A 24,879-nucleotide genomic window follows, 5' to 3' on the forward strand; every position below is an offset into this window, starting at 1 on the left:
AGGCACGGAGACTAGGTGGCAGAGGAGGACAGGGACCGCAGGGCCACCACAAAGATGAGTTCCTGGTGGCAGCCACCCTGCAGCAAAGCTGGCGACTAACTGAGGGTGCACTGGGCTTCTCCTCCCTACCGCTGCCTCCCAAAGAGCGCCCAGGAGAAGCCCAGCAGTGTGCTTCTGTCCTACAAGGAGCCGCTCACTGTGCAAAGGAACAAAGAAACCTGCTTTTGTACCAAGCCGCGGTGGGACAACGGGAAGATCTGGCTCCCTCCGTGTCATGTAGGGTCTAAAGCTGGGGGTGCCCTGCCTCATGCCCTGTACTTCTGTGGATGCTGGGCTCAGCTCTGCGGGTGTAATCCCAGCCACCCCTGTGGAAGCCTCAGCCGTCCCAAGCAGTCTGAGTGTTAGCATTGATCCTGGATGCCGTTGGGGGCAGGCGGCTGGTGTTGCAGCACAGCACACTAAGCTGCTGGCTGCTCCGCCGTTTCTGTTAATGTGCCTGCAAAGGCAGCAGCGATGGCTCCAGTGATTGGGCACCTGCCATTGGTGCAGCAGACCTGGATAGAGTTCCTGGCTGCTGGGCCCAGATGGGGCTGTTACAGCGGAGTAGACCAGCAGGCAAAATCAATCTTTCTCTCCCGAATTCTCTCTCTCTCTCTCTCTCTCTCTCTCACTTCTCTCTCTCTTTCAAACTCTCTCCAGTTTCCTGCCAAGACCCTGGGAGGCGGTGGGGACAGCTAAGTCCTGGAGACGCCTGGACTGCTTTCCCAGTGCTCAGCTGGTGCTCCCCCTGATCTGAGACTTCAAACATGGAGAATGAGCCGGCGGAGAGAAACTCTGTCCGCCTCTTTCATTCTCTAGCCTCCTTTTGTCTCAAATAAATTAATCCCACTTTCTTGACGAGGCTGCAGGAATGTTCCTCCTCCTCCACCCTGACAGCCCAGTGGTGGACCGAGCAGGTGGCCAGGAGGTGATGGTAAATGAGGAAGCACACGGGCTCTCTCCACACAGTGGAATAGGATTCTTCTAGGGAATAAATGAAAGCTGGTAGAGCCACAGCATGAACGGACGCTGAAGACAGCTGCCATGGAAGACCATGTGTCCTCTGACTCTCTTCATATAGAGTCCAGAACGTGGGTTTGTAACTGCCAACGACTGACTGGGGAAACTGGGAACGCTTGCTAATGAACGCAGAATTTCTCTTGGAGTTGATGAAGTGTTCTTGAATAAACTCGTGGTCATGGTCGTCAATTCTGTGAATATTCCAACACCACTTTCAAGGGGTGGAGTGGATGCTGTGTAATTTACATTTCAAAGCGTCACCAGGTTGCACGGGTCTGGTGTGCCTGTGCCCGGGGCTGTGTATGCTGTGCCACAGGGATCATTCTTAAAGCTCTGTGCTGAGAGTAAAGCGTCATGCTGCTGCTGTTCTGGCTTCTCTTTTTGAAAAACATAGAACGAAGACTTACACTCCCAGCCACCGTCCTAGCAGAAGTGTCACCTGCTCCCGAAGCCTCCGTGGCTCTGCTCAGAGGTCCTTGAGCAATTAGCGTCAACACCCTGTGACCATGTTTGTCCATAGCTGGCCCCTCAGAGGGCGGGCTGTGGGCCACTGGCGGGTGTGTCCCACATCCCTCGGGAGCTTGCAGAGCGCCCAGCACTCAGGGTCCCAGACCTGCCCAGTCAGACCCTGTGTGTGTGTTTTTTTAACTTACAAAGAAGTCATGCCAATCTTAAACTTTCTTTATAGCTGGCAAGAGCTTTATTTTTTTAATTTTATATGTATATATATATATTTATTTTGATGATGTTTACATAGTTGATAAGGGCACAAAGGGTCAAGGAATACAGGAAAGTAGGTGAGACCATTGTTTCCATATTCTCTTTTTTCCTTCCTGTATCTGGGGGAAAGGGAGAGACAAAGGGAGAAGCCCCACCCGGCCTCCCAACCATCCCAGGGTTCCCAGCGTGGGGCATGCTCCGAGGGCATTACTCAAGTGGTTTTGATAGTTCAGCTATTCTGTATTGCTGCCAATCTTGCCATTCCAAGCATGATGAAATCTCTTCAGAATCCACTGGTTGACACAGTCCACATCAGTATCTCTACTCGCCCAGATTTTCACTGCCAACACCCGGCTGGGGTAGCTTATCAACTTGTTCTGACCTCTGCTGTGGTAGCAGGTGTCCTCTGCAGGCTCCAATGGACGGACGTGTCCTCCGTGTGCACCTGGGTGTCTCAGACCCTGCATTTTAACAAGATCCCCAGGCAGCTCGGATGCACGTGCAGGTTTGAGAAGCACGATTCTAGAGGTCACCCTGCCCACCTGCTCCCCACAGAGGATAAATGTCAGACGTGGAGGGGGTCTGAACACCCTGATGGGACCAGGACACATGGCACAGGTGTTTGGGAGTGTCACACAGCAGGCCATCTACATGTACGGTTACTGCCTGTGAATTTTATATACTTATACATAATGTCCATTTTCTTGAAAATTACTGAAAGCGTCTCCAGGTCACTCACTAGGTGTTCATCAATTCAGTGTTAACCCACGTTTACCGTGGAAGGATGCTTGCCGCACCAAAGCCAATAGCTATTCTAAGTCCAGGACATGGGGATAAAAATTGGAGGACACTTTGATCGGATAAGCACCTGGGGAATCCTGACATCGGAGTGAGGTCTCCAGGTATCATTTCCTGTTTAAAGGCTCAGGGCTCGCCTGGGGGAAATGACCAGGCCAGCTGCAGGTGGGAACTGTGTGTGATTAGGGACATGCCAAGTGTGACTTCCTGGGTCATGTCTAATGGATTGGGAGTCAGTGGCGCATCAACAAGGCAAGCCATTGAAACACACTAGATGTGCTAAAGTAATGAAACAAAATTCTAACTGGTTACTGTTGGAGGGTGTTAAAAAATCCAATTCATTATTTTGAAAGTGGTAGATGAAGGGGCGGGGGAAATTGATTTTCCTGATGTCAGTAGTAGATCAGGAGTGCAATTAGACAGATGGTTCCTCCGTTCACAAGCTGTGCTGCTTTGGAGCAAGAGGAATGACACCTCAGACAGCACTGCTCTGAAATGGGCGAGGAACCCGAGATTCAGGCATCGTCATTGGTACCATCTAGACATCCCTCATCGGCTGCTCAGAGCCCATCCACGGCTCTCACGCGTGAATCCAACCAAGCCCTCCAGCCAGCTGACAGTGAACAGGAAAGGAAGGGACAGGGACCACGGTAGGCAGCGCCACCAAGAGATCATCAGTAAAATCCAGACTGTGGAATGATCAACCCAGTGTCTTCAACAAATACATTGCAAAGAGGAGGGCAGTAAGAGAGGGAGGAATAGGGCCCGGCACCATAGCATAGCAGCTGAAGTCCTCGCCTTGAAAATGCTGGGATCCCGTGTGGGCCCTGGTTCTGATCCTAGCAGCCCAGCTTCCCATCCAGCTCCCTGCTTGTGGCATGGGAAAGCAGTTGAGGACGGCCCAAAGCCTTGGGACCCTTTGGATCAGCACAGCTCTGGCCGTTGCGGTCACTTTGGGGATGAATCATCGGACAGAGGGTCTTCCTCTCTGTCTCTCCTCCTCTTGCAATAAAAATAAATGAATCTTTTTTAAAAAGGCAGAGAGAGATTGTGCGTGTGTGCTCTCATCCACTGCTTATTCAAAGGCTAGAGCAGCCAGGGGCTGGACCAGGCCGAAGCTGAGAGCCAGGAGCACCATCTAATCTTTGACACAGTGATGGGGTGCAGCCAGTTGATAGCTGGCACCCACTTGCTGGGTTAATTGACAGCGTGGAAACAGATTCTGTGCCCCGCCCTTCCTACCTTCTCTGGCACCATTCAGGTTAACTGACAGCGCAGAAATGGCACCGACCCCTCCTGCCTCCTACTGGGCTGCTTCAGAATAATCAACTACATGGAAACTTGGGGCTCCAGGCAGTCCCTGCCTCCTGCAACTTAGTTAACTGAATGTGTGGAAACTTCTTTCTGTGCTCTCAACCTGACGGATGCGAGTGTAAAAAGCCCTGCTTTGCGCCTCACAGCGCAGTGGTTCTGGCATGTAACGGGGGCTGCTGCTGCCACACTTGGGCAATAAAGGCTCCTCGTATGATCTCTCTCACACTGCAACAGTATGCAGTGTGCATGTGCCACAGCAGCCACGCCAAAGGCCAAAGCAGAGAGCAAACCGAGTCATCTGCCGCTGCCTGCCAGGGTGAGCACTGGCATGAAGCCAGGACTGGGGGCACAGCCAGGGCTCCAGTGTAAGACGTGGGCAACCCAAGTGGTTTCCTAACCAATATACCAAATGCCGCCCCCCAGAGGTGTTTTATAAACTGAGATGCTCAGCTCACAGTCCAGGAAGTTAAGGAGAAACTCAGTTTCTTCAACCCAAGGTATAAGAGTTGGATGCAAATAAACCAATAGAGGGCAGACCTGAGCCAGGCTGCAGGGCACTGGAACAAGTTGAGCATGCCCCTGACTCCTGGCTCTGGCTGGCATCTCTGGGCATCTCAGAAGACAGGACCCGCCCTGACCCACTCCACCCAGACCTCAGGGGCCTGGGACTTCTGTGGTTCCAGAGTTCCTCCATGTGACTCCAACAAGCCACCAAAGTTCTGTCACAAAGGGCCAGGGCCGGAGGACAAAGCGGGGATTGGAGTCAGGGTGTTCATTCTTAAACACGGCTGGGTAGCCAAGCTGGGGCAGGGTGGCAGGCACTGCCAGGTGCGGGATGGCCTGAGTCGGCAGGTGCGACCCTGGGCGTCACCATCACTGTGTTTACTGTGAGTCACTTGAGGTCATTTGCAGCTGTCGTGTCCACCCTGAGTCACTGCCCTGGGGGATGTGGCTGTGACTCAGGTGGGCCAAAGGTCAGTGTCCTTAGCCTGAGCTGTGGGCTGCTGGGGCTGCAAGCACATAGCACGTACCAGCTGGTCAACAGAAGACAGCCTGGCTGAAGCTGGGTGGCTGGGGATGGGGAGGCAGGTGATGCGGGAGGACTGGCCGCAAGCTGGGCGCAGGGTGGAGAGGCACTGTTGACTTCCCCCTGCCCGGCAGCTGGCAGAAGCCCCAAGCCCGGAGTCCATCAGCCAGGCAGTAAAGTCTGTCCAGCGGGGCGCTTCTGGCACTGAATTGTGGGGAAAGTGGAACTTGCTGAATGACAGGCCGGAGGCATTTCAGGCAGGCCTGGCAGGAGCCCTGGGTCCCTGGCAATGGGTGCAGTGTCCAAAATGATCACGGTACGGTACAGGAAAATGTGACTGAAGCTCAGAGTAAAGCTGGGAAGAAGGCTGCTTGGGGGCCCTGACTTGACAGTGGCCAACTGCATGGACCCAGCTTGGCCCAGGAGGGAAGCACCCGCCCCACACGGGTGTCTGACTCAGCGGGCCTGGCGCAGGCAGTCCTGCCCTACCTCCAGTGTGTGCTTGAGGGTGATCCCACCCTTTGCCCTTCTCTTGGCGTTTGCCACACCTGGCTCCACTGCCCACCCAGCCTTGCTCAGGGCTTCCCCCCCCAGGGGGCAGGAGAGGGTCTCTGGCTTGGCCTCTTTTTTTTAATTTTTAAGATTTGTTTTATTTTTATTGCAAAGTCAGATTTACAGAGAAGAGGAGAGACAGAGAGGAAGATCTTCCATTCGGTGATTCACTCCCCAAGTGAGCCGCAACAGCCGGTACTGGGTCAATCCTAAGCCAGGAGCCAGGAACTTCTTCCAGCTCTCCCACACGGGTGCAGGGTCCCAAGGCTCTGGGCCATCCTCGACTGCTTCCCCAGGCCACAAGCAGGGAGCTGGATGAGAAGCTGGGCTGCTGGGATTAGAACCGGCACCCAAATGGGATCCTGGCTCTTTCAAGGTGAGGACTTTAGTCACTAGGCCATCATGCCGGGCCCTGGCTTGGCGTCTTACAGGAATTTCCCTTCTCAGGCAACCTTGGCAGGTGTGACCCAGGCCGTGTCTCTCCTGGTCCAGGTCCTGGAGCTCCTGGCATTGTGTATCTGCCACCAGAAAACAATAAGGCCAAGATCTGAAACCAATCAATCAGCAATGACAAGCACAAGATCCCCATGGAGCTTTAAGGGAGAGGTTTAGTGATGCAGGGTCCATGAGAGGTGGGGCGACACAAGTGGGAGAATGACAGACATCCTGGTGGAAACAGGCCCTGGGCCAGATCAGAAGGGCAGGCTGAAGGTGGGCTCGGTGGGCAGAAGTGGTGGGAACAGGCCGCGGTGGGGAAGGGAAAAGGAAGACTGCGGGGCACCCGGTGGGTGACAGCCCCAATGACCACCAGAGCCACCATGGTGAGTCACAAAGCCCGACTGTGCCGGGTGTGACTCCAGGCTGCTGGACTGTCGGGACAAGCTCAGGGCAGCGAGTCAGGTGGCTGTGGCGTGATGGGGTGGGTGCTAAGGGGAGCCGCTTCTCAGTTACCAGCACGGAAGCCATTCACTGGACCATTAATACAAAGGTAGCTCAAAAGTCGGTGGGAAAAAGAATTACAAGAGCTCATGTTGATACAACAGGTATCCAGAAAGCTCCTGGGGGAGGGTGCGGCAGTGCAGTATGGGAGGCTGGCACCCCACATGGGGCAGGGGGAGGCTTGGGATGATTGCTCACTGCCGTGCCCCATCTCGCTCCCTAACACACCTGAGAAGCAGCTGGTGCTGGTCCAGTGCTTGGAGACCTGCCGCCCCCTGGGAGATCAAGACCCTCAGGTTCCTGCCTGGTCCAGCCCAGCTGTGGTGACCATCTGGGGAGTGAACCAACAAAGGGAAGATATCTCTTCCTCCTCCCCACGGGAGGACTTCATCCTGAGTGGAGACAGCATGGACAGTACATCAAAAATTAAGCAGAGTGCCCGGGTCAGCAGATTTGGCGATAGAGGCACCCGCGTGGCACCTGTCACTGCGCAATGCTTTGCCGGCCGGAGCCCGAGACCAAGCTTCCCGAAAGCCGTCACTGCCACCCACAGCCCAGATAGCCCCTCACAGGAGAGTGCAGGGGCGTGGGTCGGGGGCGCGCAACAGCTGGAGTGGTGGCACACACACGGGGCCTGCGGGGGCGCAGGTGACCACCGCTTGGCTGACCGCGGGCATCGTGAATCCAGCCTGGTCCAACCGCAGCGGTCAAACCCGCGGGCCCGGTACATGCGCCTTTGCAGGCCAGAACCTCCACCTGGCCCACCCGGTGCAGGAAGCTGTGCTGCGGTAGTGGAAATGTTCACCGCCAGGCTCTGGCATCTTTGCAATGGGCTAGAAGCTCCCACAGCGCCAGCAGTGGTTAACCCAGATCCCCAGGGCCCGCCCAGCGACTATGATGAGACCCCTGAACGCGCAACTGGCTGGGGACTTGGACCCCTTGTAATACTGTCGCCAGCATTACTAGCATGATGAACATTTGTTGTTGTCACTGTTTGAGAGCGAGGAGGCCTGAGAGCCGCTTAACGCTGGGCCAGGCCTTGCTGCCAGGCCTCGGGGTGCAGTCCTGAGCGGCGGCCTGGATGGCGCTGGTGCTGCGCTCTGTGCCAGCCGGGGAAGCTGGCCTGGCCAGCACGCCGCCGCCACAGCCTCCCTTGCTCCAGGGCCTGGCCAAAGTCCTCCCTAGGCTTCCCAGCCACTTTCTTCCCTGGCGATTCTGGCGCCGTGGGCTGGGCCGCGAAAGGCCTGGAAGGGGGTAAGGAGAGGGGGGCAGAGGCGCGTCAAGGGGACTCCTCTGGCGATCCGCGGCCGGGGTCGCGGGGATCTGCCAACGTGGAGGGACCAAGGGGGCATGGGTGGGGTGGGAGCCTCAGGCGGCGGTGGGAGCATGTTCTCTCTGCGGCAGCGCCTGCTGAGGCCCAGGCTTCCTGCCGCCCTGGTCCTGTCCTCCGTTCCTGGCTAGACCCTTCCTTCTTGCAACCACACGGACGATGAGCAGCTTGGCCTGCTTGGGTCTGGTTTTGCGCGGGTGAGGAGGCTGACATGGGAGGTCTAGGCCTGGGAATAAGTGTTAGAAAACATATGGGTATCTTGGCATGCACGTGCTAGGGCACAAAACCGCACCTGCTTCTGTCTGGCCCACCTGTCTGCGGGTCCCCAGAGCTGAGTTTGCACACAGTAGGAGTTTGCACACAGTAGGGAACAGCATCAGTGCAGATACAGCTGCCCGGAACGCAGATTACACCTTCTCATTCCTAAGGGTTCTGAAACAAGACCAGGATGTTCGTTTTTAATAAAGCTGCCTGGAGATACCAAGGCAGGGGTGGCCACCAGCCACATAGCAGCCCCAGTCTTTCTTCCTTTTCAGATTGACCAGTAAAAATCACTTACGTGTGTGTGCGTTCTGTAAGGTGATGCTGTGTGTATGTACTGTGGAATGGTTAAACCAAGCTATCATGTGTTACTGGCTGTACTATTTCCTATGGTTGGAACACTTAAAACCTACCCCTTCCCCTAGCAATCAAGTATGCAACATTGTAATGAGTTTGCCCTTCCATGTTTGGCATGCCTGGTGCAGCTGTGGGTTCCAGGACCCCCCAGACATCCAAATTCCAGGATGTGCAACTCCCCATTTTTAAAAAGTGCTTTTTGTTTTTTGTTTTTTTAAAACGTGGAAATTAGAATTCCGAAGAGATTAATGTGCTGGTTCATTTCCCTGATAGCTGCAATAGCCAGAGCTGGGCTGGTCCAAAGCTAGGAGCCAGGAGCTTCTTCTGGATCTCCCACGTGGGTGTAGGGGCCCAAGGCTTTGAGTTATCCTCTTCTGTTTCACATGTCATTAGCAGGGAGCTGGATGGGAAGTGGGGCAGCCAGGACAGGAACCAGCCCCTGTGGGAATGCCACTGCTGCAGTCTGAGGATTAGTTTGCTAAACCACCACCCTGGCCCCTTAACATGGTGTCATCTTTGCACATAACCCCAAAACATGCCCCCCTACATTTCATCTCTAAATCAGATATAATCCATAACACGATGCAAATGCTATGTAAGTAGCTATTACACTGTATTGCATAGGGAATAAAGAAAGCCAGGATGTGTTTAGTGAATTTATGCCACTTGTTACAATATTCTCAACTCAGGGTTGGCTGAACCCAAGGACACAGAGCCCACACTGGGGACACAGCAGCTGGCTCCTGTGACCTGCCATGGTTATCGCAGTGCCCCAAACCCCTGGAACCTGCCAGTGACCTGTGCTGTCAGGCTCCTCTGGGGGTGCTGTGGCCGCTGCCCCCAGCCTCTTCAGTGTCCCTGGAGAGGACTTTGGTAATGACAGTAATTTTTTTTCTTGGCCTCTGGAAGGTGGAGTGCAGTTCCCTCCACGGGGACGCCAGCGGCAGCGTTCAGCGTTCACCCAGCGCAGCAGGACCCCGTCTGCACGCCCCGCGATTCTCGCTTGCCAGCTGCTCTTACGGAAGCTGTGCTTTGCAACCCCTTCCGCTTCTTAGGTGCAGGAGCTGGGAACCCAGCCTGCCCCATCCCACCACACCCACTGCCAGCCTCCTGAACTGGCTTGTCAATCAGAATTTTTTCATTCTTTATATCCCTCAGGAAATTAAATGGAGAGACTTTTTTTAAAAAATAGAAGAGGACTATCTACTGGAAGAAGTGCAAATGCACTTTTCTTGGGTTTATTCCCTCCCCCCTTGCAAGCCAACCTCCCAGCATAAAAATAGAAGGCAGACAAATTACAGCGAGCGGCCTCGGCAGGCTGTCTTGTCACGGCATTTTGCAGAGCAGTGCTTTATAGTCACCCCGACAATACAAGGAATGTATTTGTGCGGATGACTCACCGCCACCTTGCCTGCTGCTGTCTGCCTGCTAATGGCCCCGTGGGATGCATCCCAGCACAGGGAGGAATCATTACAGAGGAGGGCTGAAGGCTGGCGCCCGGAACGCCTCAGCCTCGGAGAGCAGTGAGCGGGCCAGACAAGCCTGTTGGCATCATGCTTTGAAGAAGTGATAAGTGGACAACAGTCTCTTCCTTAGCCCAGCAAATGCAAATGCTCCCTGTGCCTTGGCATCCCCGACAGTCATCGGCCACACAGGCGGTTACGGGGATGGGAGAGACGTACTCTCTCAACTCTGTGCGGGCAGGTGGGTTCTGACAGACCTGCACGCTGCGGGGTTGCTGGCAGGGGAGCGGGGAGCCCCAGAAGCACCTTCGGGAGGCAGAGGAGGTGTGCACTCTAGCCCCTTTCTAACAGTTGGGTCAGGGGAGTGAGTATTAGGGACATGGTTTAGGATGCCCATGTCCCAGGTCAGAGAGCCTGGGTTTGAGTCCCAGCTCTGCTTCTGAGTGCAGTTTCCTGCTAATACCCACCCTAGGAGGCAGCAAATGAGGGCTTAGTGGCTGACCCTTGCCTCCCTTGAGGAAGACCCAGATTGAGGGCTGAGAGGACTTTCCTGGGTTGACCCGGCCCAACCCTGAGCACTGCAGGTGTTTGGGAGTGAACCAGCATATGGAAGATGGTCTTTTTCTTTCTCTCCCCCTCCCCCCCGCCTTTCAAATCAACAAACTTATATTTTGAAGTTGAACCTGGTGTGGTGTTCCTGTGTGGAATGGGCTTTGGGAGAGAGGATGTGTTTCCTTCTAGGTTCAGCAAGCTCTGGCTGTCTACAGCCATACCACCCTGAACGCGCCCGATCTCGGCTGATCTAGGAAGCTAAGCAGGGTCGGGCCTGGTTAGTACTTGGATGGGAGCAAGCTCTGGCTGCTCCGTGGCTCCAAAGGATTTGTCAACAGCAGACACCTGTCTCTGCAGCAACCCTGCCCTGGGACGCACAGGCTGGGCAGACCCCGCCCAGGGACCCACAGGCTGGGCAGACCCCGCCCTGGGACGCACAGGCTGGGCAGACCCCGCCCTGGGACCCACAGGCTGGGCAGACCCCGCCCTGGGACCCACAGGCTGGGCAGACCCCGCCCTGGGACCCACAGGCTGGGCAGACCCCGCCCTGGGACCCACAGGCTGGGCAGACCCCGCCCTGGGACCCACAGGCTGGGCAGACCCCGCCCTGGGACCCACAGGCTGGGCAGACCCCGTCCTGGGACCACACTTGCAGGCTAGAGAGCAGCCAGCCAAAGCCTTCAGACCCTGGGCTTGGGTGGGGAAGGAAAGCTGTCCAAAGAACCCAAACATCAGTTCTTCAGGCTCTGCTCTGACCACTTACTAAGTGTGCTGAACTGCTTCTCCTTCTTAGAGCTCCTGTCGTCCCTGCGAGGTGTCTGCCATGACCTGCTTGCAGACGGGGGAAGCCAGGCTGAGGAAGCTGAACCTCAGATCCCACGTCCCAGTCCCACTGCTGGCTGTGGGCTGGGTCCTCTGGGTATCCTAGGTGTCCAGTACGGCCAGGGACCCCTGTACGCAAGTGCACAGCAGACAGAAGAGAGGCCTCGGAGAGGCAGCCCCACTGTCTGACCCACAGTCCTGACCCTTTCCACACCTCTGGCTCCTGAGCTGGAAGAGCTGGGGCAGTGACCTCCAGTTTTGTCCTTAAAGATCTGAAAAATCTACATCCCGCTCTGCCGCCCTGCTTTAATCCAGAGCTGCCAAGCCCGTTGCGCTTTCACTCCCTGAACCCAGGAATACAGTGTAGATACACACAAACCCCACAGCAGACAGGCGCAGCCCACGGGGGAGGCGAGTGTCTCCAGGACAGCCGCATGGAGCCTCAGGATTTATGTCCCAAGTCACTCTGGACTGTTCCTTTTCATAACACCATGCAAATGGAGGAGAGGACACTTCTGGGCCAAGTTTGGAAGGCCAGACGGGAAGCGCCTGCAGTCAAATGCAGGCAGCCTGTCTGGGAAGAGCTGTCCGGCACTGGCTGAGGTAGAGCAGGCGTGAAGATGTCACAGCTGATGGAGCACCCACAGTGGAGACCAGAGGTGGGAGTGGGGCAGGAGGGGATCTCTAAGGGGCTTCCCTTCCTCTTGAGGGACATGCAAAGATGAGATAAACAGAAAGCTGAGGTCTTCCCGAACAAAGAAAAATAAATAGCCAGTATGACACACATTAGGGTTGACCATGTCAGAAAGGGAAACAACCATCATAAATTCTAACATAACATGTAATGGGGCACACCTCAGGGTCTTCTAGACAGAGCCTCCACCTGCAGAGCAGGGATCCCGTGTGGACATTGTCTCTTATCCCGGCTGCTCCACTTCTGATCCAGCCTATGGCCTGGGAAAGCAGCAAAGCACAGTTCAAGTCCTTTGGTGCCTGTACTCATGTGGGAAACCCAGAGGAGGCTCCTGGCTTCAGATTGGCTCAGCTCTGGCCATTGTGGCCATTTAGGGAGTGAACCAGCGGATGGAAGACTCTCTCTCTCCTTCACGTAATTCTACGTTTTTTAAAAAAGTGACATAATGAATGGTGTTCCTCCTTCATTTGAGACGCCGTTGAAGTCACACCTCCCCTGGGGAGGCTTTGTAGGCACACCAACGTCTAAGCCCTTTCCCTTCTCTGAACTCGGCAGAAGTTGTACTGGAGAGAAAGCATGAGAGTGCCCTGGTTTTTGAAGACACATTGTGTTTATTTGAAAGGCGGACTAACAAAAATGGAGACACACACACACAGGCTTTCATCTGCTGGCTCGCTTCCCAGATGCCTGCCGCAGTGGGAGCTGGTCCAGGCTGAGGCTCTTGCTCACAGGGGGCAAGGGACCTGCATTTCCAGGCGTGTCGGTGGCAGCTGGATCAGAAGTGGACCAACTGGAACTCAAAGTAGCACTCTGATGTGGTCTGCTGATGACTAGCCGACTGCACCACGATGCTGGTCCCCACCACGGTGTTCCAGATCACCTACTCTGACGTCTGAGCTCCTTTCTCCAATAAATACAGTTTGGAGTTGGGAACTGAAGCTGCAATAAGGAGAATGAGGGACCTGGTAAGCCCAGCTTTTAGAACCAGAGAGGAGAAACCCTAGTCCTCATGTAGCACTTTTAAGAGCTAAGCCTCAAGCCACCCTTCTAGAATATTCTCCAGGTCCCAGGGTTCTGTAGGTGCCATTGCAGTCTTTTTCCAGGACAGTGCCTGTCACTAGTGTGCACACCCATGTTGGCGTGGAGTGGCATCTTAGTGCCCTGGTGCCACGGTCAGGGAATACACAGGAATGGGAGCTTCATGAACAGCCAACCTCACTTGGTCATGTGCTGGAGTCTGGGGGTCTAAGGTCAAGGCCCAGGAGTGCTCGGTGTGCACCAAGGGCTGCTCTCTGCTGAGTCCTCCTCCAGGGGATAACACGCCTGTGGTAGGAGGGAAGGCTGAGCCCAGAGTGTGCAGACTCACTCCCTGGAGCCTTTTACTGGGTTACTCATCGTCTCCTGAGGATGGGGCCTCACAACCTCCCCACCCACAGAGGCTCCACCTGCCACACCCCACCAAGGAGCGAGCTTCCAGGGGAAGTGTGCACTGGACACAGCCGTGCGCATCCAGGCAGCGTGCGCCTCCCTGTTTCCCAGGTGGCCACAGGCAGTGATCTGCAAGGGCTCTCACAGGGCTTGCGCAAGGAGCTGCTATGTCCACACACATGCAGGGAAGCACTCACACAGCCCTGGAGCTTCGTGGAAAGGAGGGTGGCTGCAGGCTGGGCACCAGGGGCCATCACCCTCTGCCCCGGAGCCATCACCCTCTGCCAGCATGCAGGTGTAGTGCTCCTAGGAAGCCACAGGCACCCCAGTTTCCTGTCCCTCCGCTGAACTTCACAGGCAACGCAGCGGACGGTGGCAGTATGGAGCTACCATAGGGGCCAGGGATGCCCGACTTGGGTGCCGAGCAGGTGAGCAGAGGCCTGCCAGCACCAAGGGCATGGGCGCCCACTGGGTCTCTTGTTCTAGACCACACAAAGGTCTGAAGAAGGGTGCTATGTCTCAGCCAGTCCACGCTCTTCTTCCTTCTCATCTGGTTGTTTGATCACCTGTTGGAGCCAAGAACTCAGTCACAGAGTCCATCATCTTATTGTCAAGATATATTTAACAGTTTCATTGGGAATTTATTTTTGATACGGAAGTAGAAATACATACTGCATTGTATCCTCACATCTGGATATGATGGTCTCTATTACAGTTACTACACATCCTCTTAAATGAAAAGCCACAAAACAAAATCAGCAACAGGAAGAAAAAAGAAATTAACACCATGAAGTTAAATACCATGCTACTGAATGACTAATGTGTCGCTAAAGAAAGGAATGAAAAAGAAAATCAAGAACCTTCTTGAAGAAAACGATGCTTCTGTATGATCTGAGTCATTGAAGAATTTAGTCAGAAGAAAGTATTTTGAAGAGTTCAGCGGAACTATATCATGGATTTTGAATTTTTTGTTAATTTCATCTTTTCGATATATATTATTTATATACACAGATAGGCAAGTTTGAGAGCATTTTTTTCTTTTTGCGATGAGCAGGGCTGCACCGTGGGCCTGCAGGGCAGCGCCTGCTTGCTCCTTGCACATCTAGGGCAGAGGTCCTGGGCACCCTTCCCTCTGGCTGGCTCCACTGCCTCTGCTCCCCCGGGACAAGCCAGAGCCACTGCCCAGGACGCTCAGGCTACAGCTGTGCCCCGACCTCAAACGCAGCCTCCCTGCAGCACAGCCTGATAGAGTCGCCACACAGGAGGTGTGGCAGATTCCTGGAGCAGGACCAAGTGGCCAGTCCCACAGGACTGTCCTTGAAACCCCAGGCCAGCCTAGTGACATCAGAGTCACTCCTCTTCCAGGAACATAAATATGCTGACAATCCTACTGCTCCTCCCAGCCGCGGGGACTCGGCCTCCCTGCCCCCTCCTGACTTAGTTATTGTCACAGCATGAAGATTGTTTACCTCTTCATCTGCTCCTTGCATATGAGAGCATCCATTTTGCCTTATAATTAGGTATTTTCTAAATAAGAATGGTTTTCTATTTCAATTTTAAGACACATTAAGGGCCCGATGCAGTAGCCTAGTGGCTAAAGACCTTTCCTTGCATGTGTCGGAATCCCATATGGGTGCCAGTTCGTGTCCTTGGCTAATCCACTTCTCATCAAGCTCCCTGCTTGTGGCCCGGGAAGGTAGTGGAGAATGGCCCAAAACCTTGGGACCCTGCAACCGCATGGGAGATTTGGAAGAGACTCCGGGCTCCTGGTCCTGGATTCAGATCGGCTCAGCTCCGGCCATTGCAGTTTCTTGGGGAGTGAATCAGTGGACAGAAGAGCTTCCCCTCTGTCTCTTCTCTCTGAAATCTGACTTTCCATTGAAAACAAAATAAATCTTTTTAAAAAAGACATTAAAAATTGTACACATTTATGGGGTTCCACAGGAAGTTATGTTGTTTCTTTATTTTTACTACCTTTCAAAGATTTGTTTTATTTTTATTTGAAAGGTGAGGTTGCGCAGACCCAGAGAGAGAGGTATTCTGTCTGCCGATTCACTCCCCCAAACGCATTTAACAGCCAGAAGCCAGCAACTCCATGTGGACCCAAATACTCCGGCCACCGTCATCTGTCCCTCCCAGGCCCATTAGCAGGGAGCTGGGTTGGAAACAGAGCAGCTGAGACTCAGAGCTGGCTCCAACATGGGATGCTGGCACCGGAAGAGGCCATTCAACTTGCATGTTGAGTTACCCAGGCAGGTCCTGACCCCCACCGTACATTCATTCAGGCCTAACCTGGATCCAACACGACCAAAGCAGAGAAGCCTGGTGTCCAGCTGAGCCCGTCGGGAGCTGAGCTGATGGTAGCATTGGCCAAGCTCGACAGAGGACAGGTGAGGCACAGCAGATGTGGGAGACACACCAGCCGGAGTTGGTTCCTGATGAACCAGGAGTTGGGCTGGAAAGGCAGCTCGCTCTTTCTTCGCCACCCCCTGCACCTTGAGCCCCACTAGACTTGTGACACCTGTCACCCGTGTGATGCAGTCACGACTTCCTGCTTTAGAGGCTATGTTTTGTGCGGCACAGCACTGCAAGTGGGAAAGCACTGGAGAGGCTGTGCGCCCCTTGTGGCTGACTCCACCTGTCAGGCCCTGTGACATGCTGTGCAACACGGAAGTCACCCAGCCTCTCTGAGCCATGTGGCAATCATGTGAGGTTAGCACAAGAATCAAATGAAAGCACCCAAGCAAAGCGCTGCTGGGCCCTCTGCTCCCAGGCAGTGCCCTCCCTCCCTCCCTCCCTCCCTGCCCTGGGCTCTCCACAGCTCCCGGAGAGAAGCTTCTGGCTCCTTTCTCAGGCCCTCTTGGGAGTGTGCCCAGGCAGTGTCCCCGGCTCAGCCACCCTTTGGCCTGCCTTGTCCCCGCGGCCAGGCCTCTTGTGGGGGGGACCTCTGACCGGTCAGCGAACCCTGTCCTTGTAGCCCAATGGCTTGCTGCAGCAAAGCTCTCCCAGGCTCACAACAAAAACAGCATTCTTTCGAAACAACGGCCAAGCGCTCGGCGAGTACCCACATGTCGGCGGCCACACTGACCTGAGTAGGGAAGCGGGTCTGCCCTGTGTCTACAGTCCGTGTATTCAGGCTGAAGGAGGAGGCCAGCGTGTGCGTGTCCCTGCTGGGCCACCTTCCTACAAGACCCACTTGAACCCCACAAAGATCACCGCTGTTACAGCGGAAACAGAATCACTAATCGCTGCTCCAGCCAGACACAGCCAGTCTGGGGGTCAACCAGTCTTGAAAACCAATAACAGCGCAGTGTGAGGCCCGCGCCGAGTCTCCGATGAGCACTCTGTCTGTGCCCCGAGACCTGCAGCTGCCCGAGTCGGAGGGCCCAGTCCGAGTTCAGGGAACAAAGAACATACAAACTCAAGGAACATTTATTAAGAAGAAAAACCTTTTTTTCATTGAAGCAGGAAAATCGAATATTATCCAGTAGTGGAAACCAAACAGTGATGATATCTGAGGACCAGATCCAGAAAGGAACTAAAGTTCCGAATCCTGAAGTGAAAATGGCTGATAAAGAAAATATCAATACACCTATAAGGAACATAAATAATGCAGCAGAGAACAAGAATGCATTCCGTTAAAGCCGTCTAATGAGTTGAACAGTTCAGCTGCAGCAATGGGTGGGAAGCCTTTACATGATGAAAGTCAGGCTACCAGTTAAGGACGACTGCCAAAGTCAGCATATGACATTGAGCCAGGCATTCCGCCTTAAAAACAACAATAAAAAGAAGCCAGTGACTGTGGAAAAGCCAAAACAAGATTCTAACATGCCCAAAAAGCCCGTGCTTGGAGCTTACCATGGCCAAATCGTCCAGTCTAAAGTTAATTCATTCTGGAAATCACCTCCTGGCAAAGGTGTGAGTTCAACAACAAAAAAACCGCTCGTGACTGCTGTCTCCAAAGTCCAAGAGCCGCAGCCTGTAAACACTAGCAATGCTTCACACACGACAGCCCAGGGCACGCAGCTCGTGCACCCTCCTATCGGAAGTCACCAGGTCAATATCCACCACACCAGGGAACCAGGTGTCGCCAGAGCCTCTGCCAATGTTACCATCCGCAAAGGGCCTCGGGAGAAAGAATCATTACAGTCCAAAGCAGCCTTCCCAGCATTAAAGCCAGCGCTTCTCAGGACATAAGGCGAAGCCAGGCACTGTCCTGCGGCGTGGCGCCTGCGCTGGGGGCGAAGCCTGCTGCAGCTTCCTCTACCAAGTTGGTGAAGCCCAAGCCCACGGGCCAGCAGAGACCTGCTGCAAGTGCAAAAGCAGCTGTTAGCAGCAAGGTAGGTCAGCCCAAAGAAACTGCAGAACAGAGAAAATCTGGTCTGAGTGAGTGGAAAGCTGCCAAAGAGAGGGTGCTGAAAAGGCCTCCTAACCCTGGGGTCAAGCAGCCTGAGCCCAAAGAGCAGGAGGAAACCCCGGTCGGGTCCTTCTGGACCACCATGGCAGAAGAGGATGAACAAAGATTATTTACTGAAAAAGTGAACAAGACCATTTCTGAGTGCCTCAACCTCATCAATGCGGGATGCCCAAAAGAAGAAATATTGGCCACATTGAATGACTTGATTAAAAATATTCCAGATGCCAAACAACTCGTTAAATATTGGATTTGTATTGCAAAAGTGGAAGCAGACACAAGCGCTCTCGAAGCCATTATTGCGATCTATGAGCAGGCCATGCTGGCAGGGGCTCAGCCTATGCAAGAGTTGCGGCACATAATCGCGGACAGTCTAGCCAGGAAATGTCAAGAGGCTAATCTTGGAGAAAAAACTGAAGAGGCTTATGGAACCAAGGAAGAAACCCAAGAAGACAACACTGAAGAGAAAGGCCTTAATCAGACACCAGTGAAACAGGAGGCGGAGAGCAGTGTGGCATTTGCAGATTGTGAAAAAGAACAAGAGGACAAAACGAAGGATTCAGCCAGTGGTGTCCTAACCCCCAGTACAGAGGCTGGATCAAGCAGCATAATTAAATACAATGTATCTACCACACCATGCTTGCAAAGTGCAAAAAAGATGCAATTTGATGAAACAAATTCTGTGTTTAAAGAACTCAAATTTCTGACACCAGTGAGACGTTCGCGGCGCATTCAAGAGAAGACATCAAGATTGCCAGACATGTTCAAAGACCACTATCCTTGTGTGTCTTCCCTGGAACAGCTGTCAGAGTTGGGATATGAAGCCGACGCTTTTGTCCGCCGCCCCAATGCAGCACTCTGGCCCATGTGCTCAGATGAATGCAGCAGAAGGGAATAAAGGAAACATGGGGTTTGCAGAGTTCCCGAGTATCGGTGGCTTTGTATTTGCTTGGTCTGGAGATGGCTAAGTTCAGAAGATCCGAAGTATTCATGACAACTCCTTGACTAACATATTATAGCAGGCATTGCCTTTATACAGTGGAGACATGATCTTACCTTGGCAGTCTCAACACGTTGTCTTTAAAATAAAGTCTTGTCAGCCAGTTTACTGTGCTCTTTGGACAAATAGAGATTTTATTGTGTTTGATTCTTTACTAAATCTAAATATGGTCGAAATTCATCAGAAAATAAAATGTTTTTGAGAAAAAAAGAAAACCAATAACATTTGTTGTGGCTTATCTTCATTCTTCAGAAAATTCATTTATGCTTTTATGTTAGACAAAGAGAGAAAGCTTCCATCCGCTGGTTCCCTTCTCTGCACCCCGCAATCTCCACACCCCTACACCCTCACCCTCCTCTCAGCTCCAGGTGCCCGCAACAACTAGGGCTGGGCCAGACCCAAACCCAGAGCCAGGAAACCAATCTGAATCTCCCTCCTGGGTAGCAGGGACTCAAGTACCTGCGCCATCATCTCCCAGGGTGGGCATCAGCAGGAAGCTAGAATCAAAATAGGGACTCGATTCCAGGGCATGGTCATGATGAAGTCACGTCTCCAAGGAAGGTGTCCTGCCATAGGCTTGCATTTGGGGGCTTGTTGATTTCATTCGCAAGGAAAGTCCGTCCTGCAACCACACAGCAATTAGGAATGGCCTGAGGCCACTAGGCCACCACCTTCCCTGGGGAGCCCAGTGGAGACCTAAACTCAGGCTTAACCTGGCTGAAGCAGGCTTGTGTGCCACGGACTGGCTCCAGAGTTCAGAGCAGGAGAAAGGCCAGGGTAGGCCCTGGTCAGTCTCAGGCCCTACAGCCCGTGTGTCGTGGCACCCAAGCTGTGCCCTCCACCTCCGTCTGCAGAGGCAGGATGGGCTCAGGACGCCGTGCAGCTGGCTGCTGTTTCTTGGATGGGCTGTGCGATTTGATGGGAATTTGAGAGCAGCTCTGGGAATTGAAGTGGAATGAGCGGAGGCTGAAGGGGAAGAGCAGGGATAAGTAAGGGGCCTGCCAGGGGTGGCTGTGCACTGCGCCTTTAAGCTCCCTAGCCTTCGTCTCCGCTTCTAGGACCGCTGCTGATCTCCCAATGGGAAGATAAATGTTCATCAAAAAAACTCCGTTTCCATCCATTCCCTGTCATCGTTCTTCCAATTCCAATCCATTTTGTCCACTTTGCATCACATGGAGTCTTGGCCATGTCCCCAAATCCTGAGTCGTAGACGAAAGAGTCACTTTCACGTGATGTGACCAGAATCAGAGCAAAGGCTGCACCCAGCAGGTGCGGGAAGTGAATGTCCAGTCCCTAAGGCTGGGCGACAGCCACAGGAAGGAGCTGTTCCTCAGACACGATGGCGAGTAGTTCTCACCTGGCAAAATCGATTACAGGGAAAGACAAAGTACCAAGACACTCCAAGGGTATAAATTCCCATCATCCACACCCATCTGAAGCACCCACATGGCGGTGGCAATGGGCTGTGGCCATGGCAGGTGCTACCCGTGCACATGCTTCCTGAAGAGGCTGGCACCATTGGTGTTAAGCCCGGACAGTCTCACACTTCAGCCATGTGTTTCCATGTGTGCCGAGCAGCACCCCCACCTCTGCTGGGGAGACCTGAGCCGCTGCCTGTTCATTCAGCGGAGATCTTCCTACGTGGGTCCAGTCTAGCCCATGCTGTTCCACTGAGAGCGTTTTGCATAGAAACTCATGAAGCATCACCATCTATAATGCTGACTCATGTCTGCTCCCTTCCACAGATCTGTAACAACCAGGTGCTGTAAAGAAAAGGCACTATTAAACCTTTATTATGATTAGTGACCATTTAGATTTCAGGCCATGCTTTATTTTTCATTTCATCTGACACCTGAGAAAACGGTTGCGTGCCAGTTCAGCTGTAAGGTGAACTTGAGTGGGAGCATAGGACACAGCTCAACAAAGACAGCAGAGTCAGCCGACAGGTGCTCTGACTCATGCGCTACAGACACCGTCTTGGCTCAAGATCATCTCTCTGTCCTTTAGTGGACTAGCAGATTGTTGCCACAGGGGTCTGGGAGCCTCGTGATACAATTAGCCCATAAGGACACCAGCAAGAATATGTGGAGTGAACGGATTCAGAGGTAGAGTCACGTTTGTCATGAATCCCAGAAAGCCAGCTTGACATTGAACTCTCAGCCTAAACATACGTATTTCTTCCTTTTCCTGGTTGGGTCTAGAAATCCTTGGATAGGTGGGAAATATGCTTGCCACAGAAAATGCCTGCTACAGAGACAGCATCAGTGAGTATGTGCTAGGGAATAGCAAATAGTCACCCAAATCTCAGATTTACTGATGGCTTACACCGTGTCACTGGGATTTGGGCGACTGTCCAGGACAACTGTCCTGGCATGTTGACTCAGCAGCCCATTCAATCTTACAGCTCGTCTTAATCAACTCATGCTTCTGACTGTCACAAACGGGAAAGAATGACTCAGTATTTTCACTTGGAAGTGACAGATGTCATATGTAATTTACAAAAGCAAGTCCCATAGTCACATTAAACTCCACGTAAGCAGCTATACCAGTTATTAGTTTGTAGTAAAACAAACCACCACAACAAAGCTTATTAAATACATCTCCTGACACTGGGAGTCAACCGGGCAGCTCCCACTGGTTGTACCTGGGCTGACTCAGCCAGTGCGTCTGGTGGGGGATTGGCTGGGTTGGTACATTAGCCATCTTTTGATTTCCACAACAACTTCATTGTAGCACTAACTTCACTAAGAGAACAGGTACATCTAACTCACAGTCTTGAAGGCTCCAGGTCAGGTACTCTTCTTAATAGGATGTCTTGTAAGAGTGGCAGATGGCAGAGCACGTGGGTTGAATGGTGGGTCACGTGGGAGGCAGCAAGCAGAGGTTGGGCCCAACTCAGGCTTCCTGTGAGAACTATCTCCCGGGACATGCCTCCAGTGACCTCAAACTCCACTAGCCCCTTCCTCCAGAAAGTTCCATCACCACCTAATCACTCCACCTTAGAGACTTACTTACTATTATTGGAAAGGCAGATATATGGAGAGGAGACACGCAGAGGAAGATCTTCTGTTTGATGGTTTGCTCCCCAAGTGACTGCAGCAGCTGGAGCTGACCCATCTGAACCCAGGAGCCAAGAGCTTCTTCCAGGTCTCGCTGGCACTCCACAGCAATACACTGCAGTGTGTATCTCTACTTCCAAATAAAAGCGAACCCCAATTAAATTGTTGAATGTATCTTGACAATAGGATGCTAGACTGTCTGCCATTGTCCATGCCTACAATGTTAGGATACACTTAAAATAGCAGAATGATGCACTTAGTACTCATTGTGAAGGACTATTTTAATGACTTGGGAGAAATTAGCAGGGGGCAGGATTTGGGGAGGAGGAAAGGAAATCCAGAGCCTACGGAACTGTATCATGAAATAAATACATTTTTTAAAAAAGAAAATGCAAAACATGAAAAATAAATTTTTGAAAGTCCTCGTGAATGCTGAGTTGAACCATTGCTTCTAGAAGTACAGGATCGGGTCTCTGAGCCTTGGGACACGTCATTTTCATCCACTGGTCGGTATACAGGTGTGTATTTAAAGACCTCTTGTCTAATGTGTACTGGTGATTCCTTTCCATTGAATTCCTGGCCAATTGCACTGATACACATATCTGTATTTAATATCTTCCCAGCATTACATTTGAAAAACAGTGAAATCACCAATAGAAAACACTCGAATTCTTAAACAGAACCCCGAAAAGGGTACTTGCTTACAATGAGACCAGAAACAAGAAAAATGAAACTTTGCTTCACTTACAGCTGGTGTGTCCATTAAAACATTCGCTTTGCTCTGTACAAGTCCATGAATGGAGTTACAAACACATTTTAATAAGTGGGTGAATTAGAAAATGCAAACTCCATTAATAATGAGGATCAATTTCACCACAATCATACATATATTCTATAATTTATTCGTATGATGTTTATATGTTGCTGGATTAATTACCCAGCATTTTGTTGGAAATCATTGCCTTTGCATCAGAAGTGACACTGGTTCTGTGTGACAAGTTATTACCCGCATCAAGTTAGGAAGCGTTCCCTTTTCTTTGTTTTTACTTATTTTTTTTTTCATTTTGTTTGAAAAGTAAAATGACAGAGATGGACAGAAAGGTGACCAGACAGATGAGAGAGATCTTCCATCTGATGGCTCATTTCCCAGCCAGCCACCGTAGCTGGGGCTGGACCACGTTAAAGCCACGAGGCCACGGTGCCGTGAATTTGACATGAAAGATGAGAGCAACCCTGTTTGTTGTCTCACACAAAAGGAGAATTTTCATGCGGACCACTGCAGTGCGCAAAGCAAGAGTTACTTAAGATTTAGTGAGAATGGGGGAGAATCCCAGATTCTATGTAATTACAACACAATGTAATTAATGAATAAATTTAATAAAAAAAAAAGAAAAAAAGATTTAGTGAGAGTAAGAGAGCAGTGTCCTGCCATGGTGACATGAGGGGGCTTTGAGGGAGGAAAGACCGAGAGAACACGCTGGGAATGGGGTCTGCTTTGTGCCGTCTCAGGAGGCAGAACACATGAGTTACCCGAGGAGCAGAAAAGAGAACTCCCTGAGAACGGGCAGCAATGGCCAGCACCCTGTGCAGAGCAGAAAGGCCATCAGCAGGGCAGGGCTGGCGGCTCCTCCCCATTCTGATGCTGAGTGAGGACTCTGCCCCATCTCTTGGACAGTAACACAGAGCTGGGTTAGTAGGGCTGTGTCTCCTTGCTTTTGTCATAACAACTCTAAGAATGGGAACTGATCTCCGATGTTGTTTCTTTGTTCTCCCTCGAGGGGCTGGGGGAGGAAGCTAAGGAGAATGTGTTCTTGGAAGATTTTATATCTTAAAAGGTGACACCACTGGGGACCAGAGGCCCTAACTGACTATTCGCCCATCTGACTCCTCATAGTGGGAACTGAGTCCAGCCCTTACATGTGAGTAGCAGGAACCCAGGTACTTGAGCCATCATATATATATATTTTCTCCTGGGAGTTGCACTGGCAGGAAGCTGGATTGGAAGCAAAGTGACCTGAACTTGAAGCAGGTGTTATGGGGTGTGAGCGAGATCATGCCAGACATGTCTAAGGTTTAATAAGGAGTCTTTATTAACCAAGCTTGGTGATCATAGTCCACTAAAAATAGCAAATCACAAGTCTAAATGGCAATCCAAGCAATCATAATCCAATCAATCGTAACCCCAAGAACAACAAATGGTCATTAGCCTCAAGTCCATCCATTAAGCTGAAGACCTATGTCCCAGTTTCCCCAACATAAGTTATCCTTAGAGACATGCAACGAATAACCTGGACACACTTACAAAGCTGCAGACATTCACCTTTCCCTGGCTTCTCTGCCCACATTCTACTACTTATTGCCAGGCCTCCCCTCTCCTGGAACTCCCAACAGTACACACATTAGAAATAGAAAGCATCTTAGCATTAACATCTTCACTGTCCCGCCCCAGCAGTGAAGAGAGGGTGAGGAGTACAGACACACAGGGCCATGCTCAGGGATCCCTGTCCTAAGTCTGTCCTTGGGAAGCCAGAGCAAGCAGGTGCTGGGGAGGCCAAGAGTCCAGTGCCAGAGTGATTGGAAGCATGTGACCAAGAGAGAGAGCCCCTCTCTCATGGTCCTTTATGGGGGCTTGTGAGGGGAGTGGTTACACAATGATGCAATACTACCCCCTCTCAGGTTCAAGGTGGCGGGGGAGTGGCTCCAGGATTGTGACCCTAACTGGCTGCCTGCCTCACCAGTGTGACTTCAGGGATGCCGGGAGGAGTGTTCTAGACACAGGTTAGGCCTGATTGGCTTATCCTGTTCAGACCATTTGCTTTTTATTCTGCCTAAGTTTTATTTCATTATTGAGAAAACAGTGTTGATGTCTACAGCTGCTACCGTTGACTTGTCTATGCTTTCGATTGTCCTTTCTTTGCCTCACATTTTAAGATGCTGTTGAGAGATGCGTGTGTTAATTCATCCTTTAGCAAAGGTGACTGTTTCATCATAAAATTTCCATTTCTATAATTCATTTGTCATTTTCTAGCATAATATAGTATAATCGATTAGAACAATGTTCTGCCTGTATTAGCACAGATGTCCAGTTCC

The 24,879-nt window shown here is 52.1% G+C and overlaps 1 protein-coding gene across 1 annotated transcript; it reads left to right on the forward strand.

Moving 5' to 3' along the window:
- The first annotated feature begins 17,175 nt into the window (after nt 1–17,175).
- Nucleotides 17,176–18,628, forward strand: LOC131478345 (cytoskeleton-associated protein 2-like). Its single transcript, XM_058657124.1, has 2 exons — nt 17,176–17,234; nt 17,329–18,628. The coding sequence occupies exons 1-2, from the start codon at nt 17,176–17,178 to the stop codon at nt 18,626–18,628; spliced, it is 1,359 nt and encodes a 452-aa protein (XP_058513107.1).
- The last annotated feature ends 6,251 nt before the right edge of the window (nt 18,629–24,879 follow it).

The sequence above is a fragment of the Ochotona princeps genome, chromosome 2 (assembly GCF_030435755.1).
Source record: "Ochotona princeps isolate mOchPri1 chromosome 2, mOchPri1.hap1, whole genome shotgun sequence".
Taxonomy (NCBI): domain Eukaryota; kingdom Metazoa; phylum Chordata; class Mammalia; order Lagomorpha; family Ochotonidae; genus Ochotona; species Ochotona princeps.

What these genes read in the sequence shown, in the direction of transcription:
- LOC131478345 (XM_058657124.1), top strand. Translation starts at nt 17,176, where the DNA reads ATGGCCAAATCGTCCAGTCTAAAGTTAATTCATTCTGGAAATCACCTC. An exon ending in AATCACCTCCTGGCAAAGGT is followed by an intron (nt 17,235 to 17,328) that starts GTGAGTTCAACA and finishes CACACACGACAG; the next exon opens with CCCAGGGCACGCAGCTCGTG.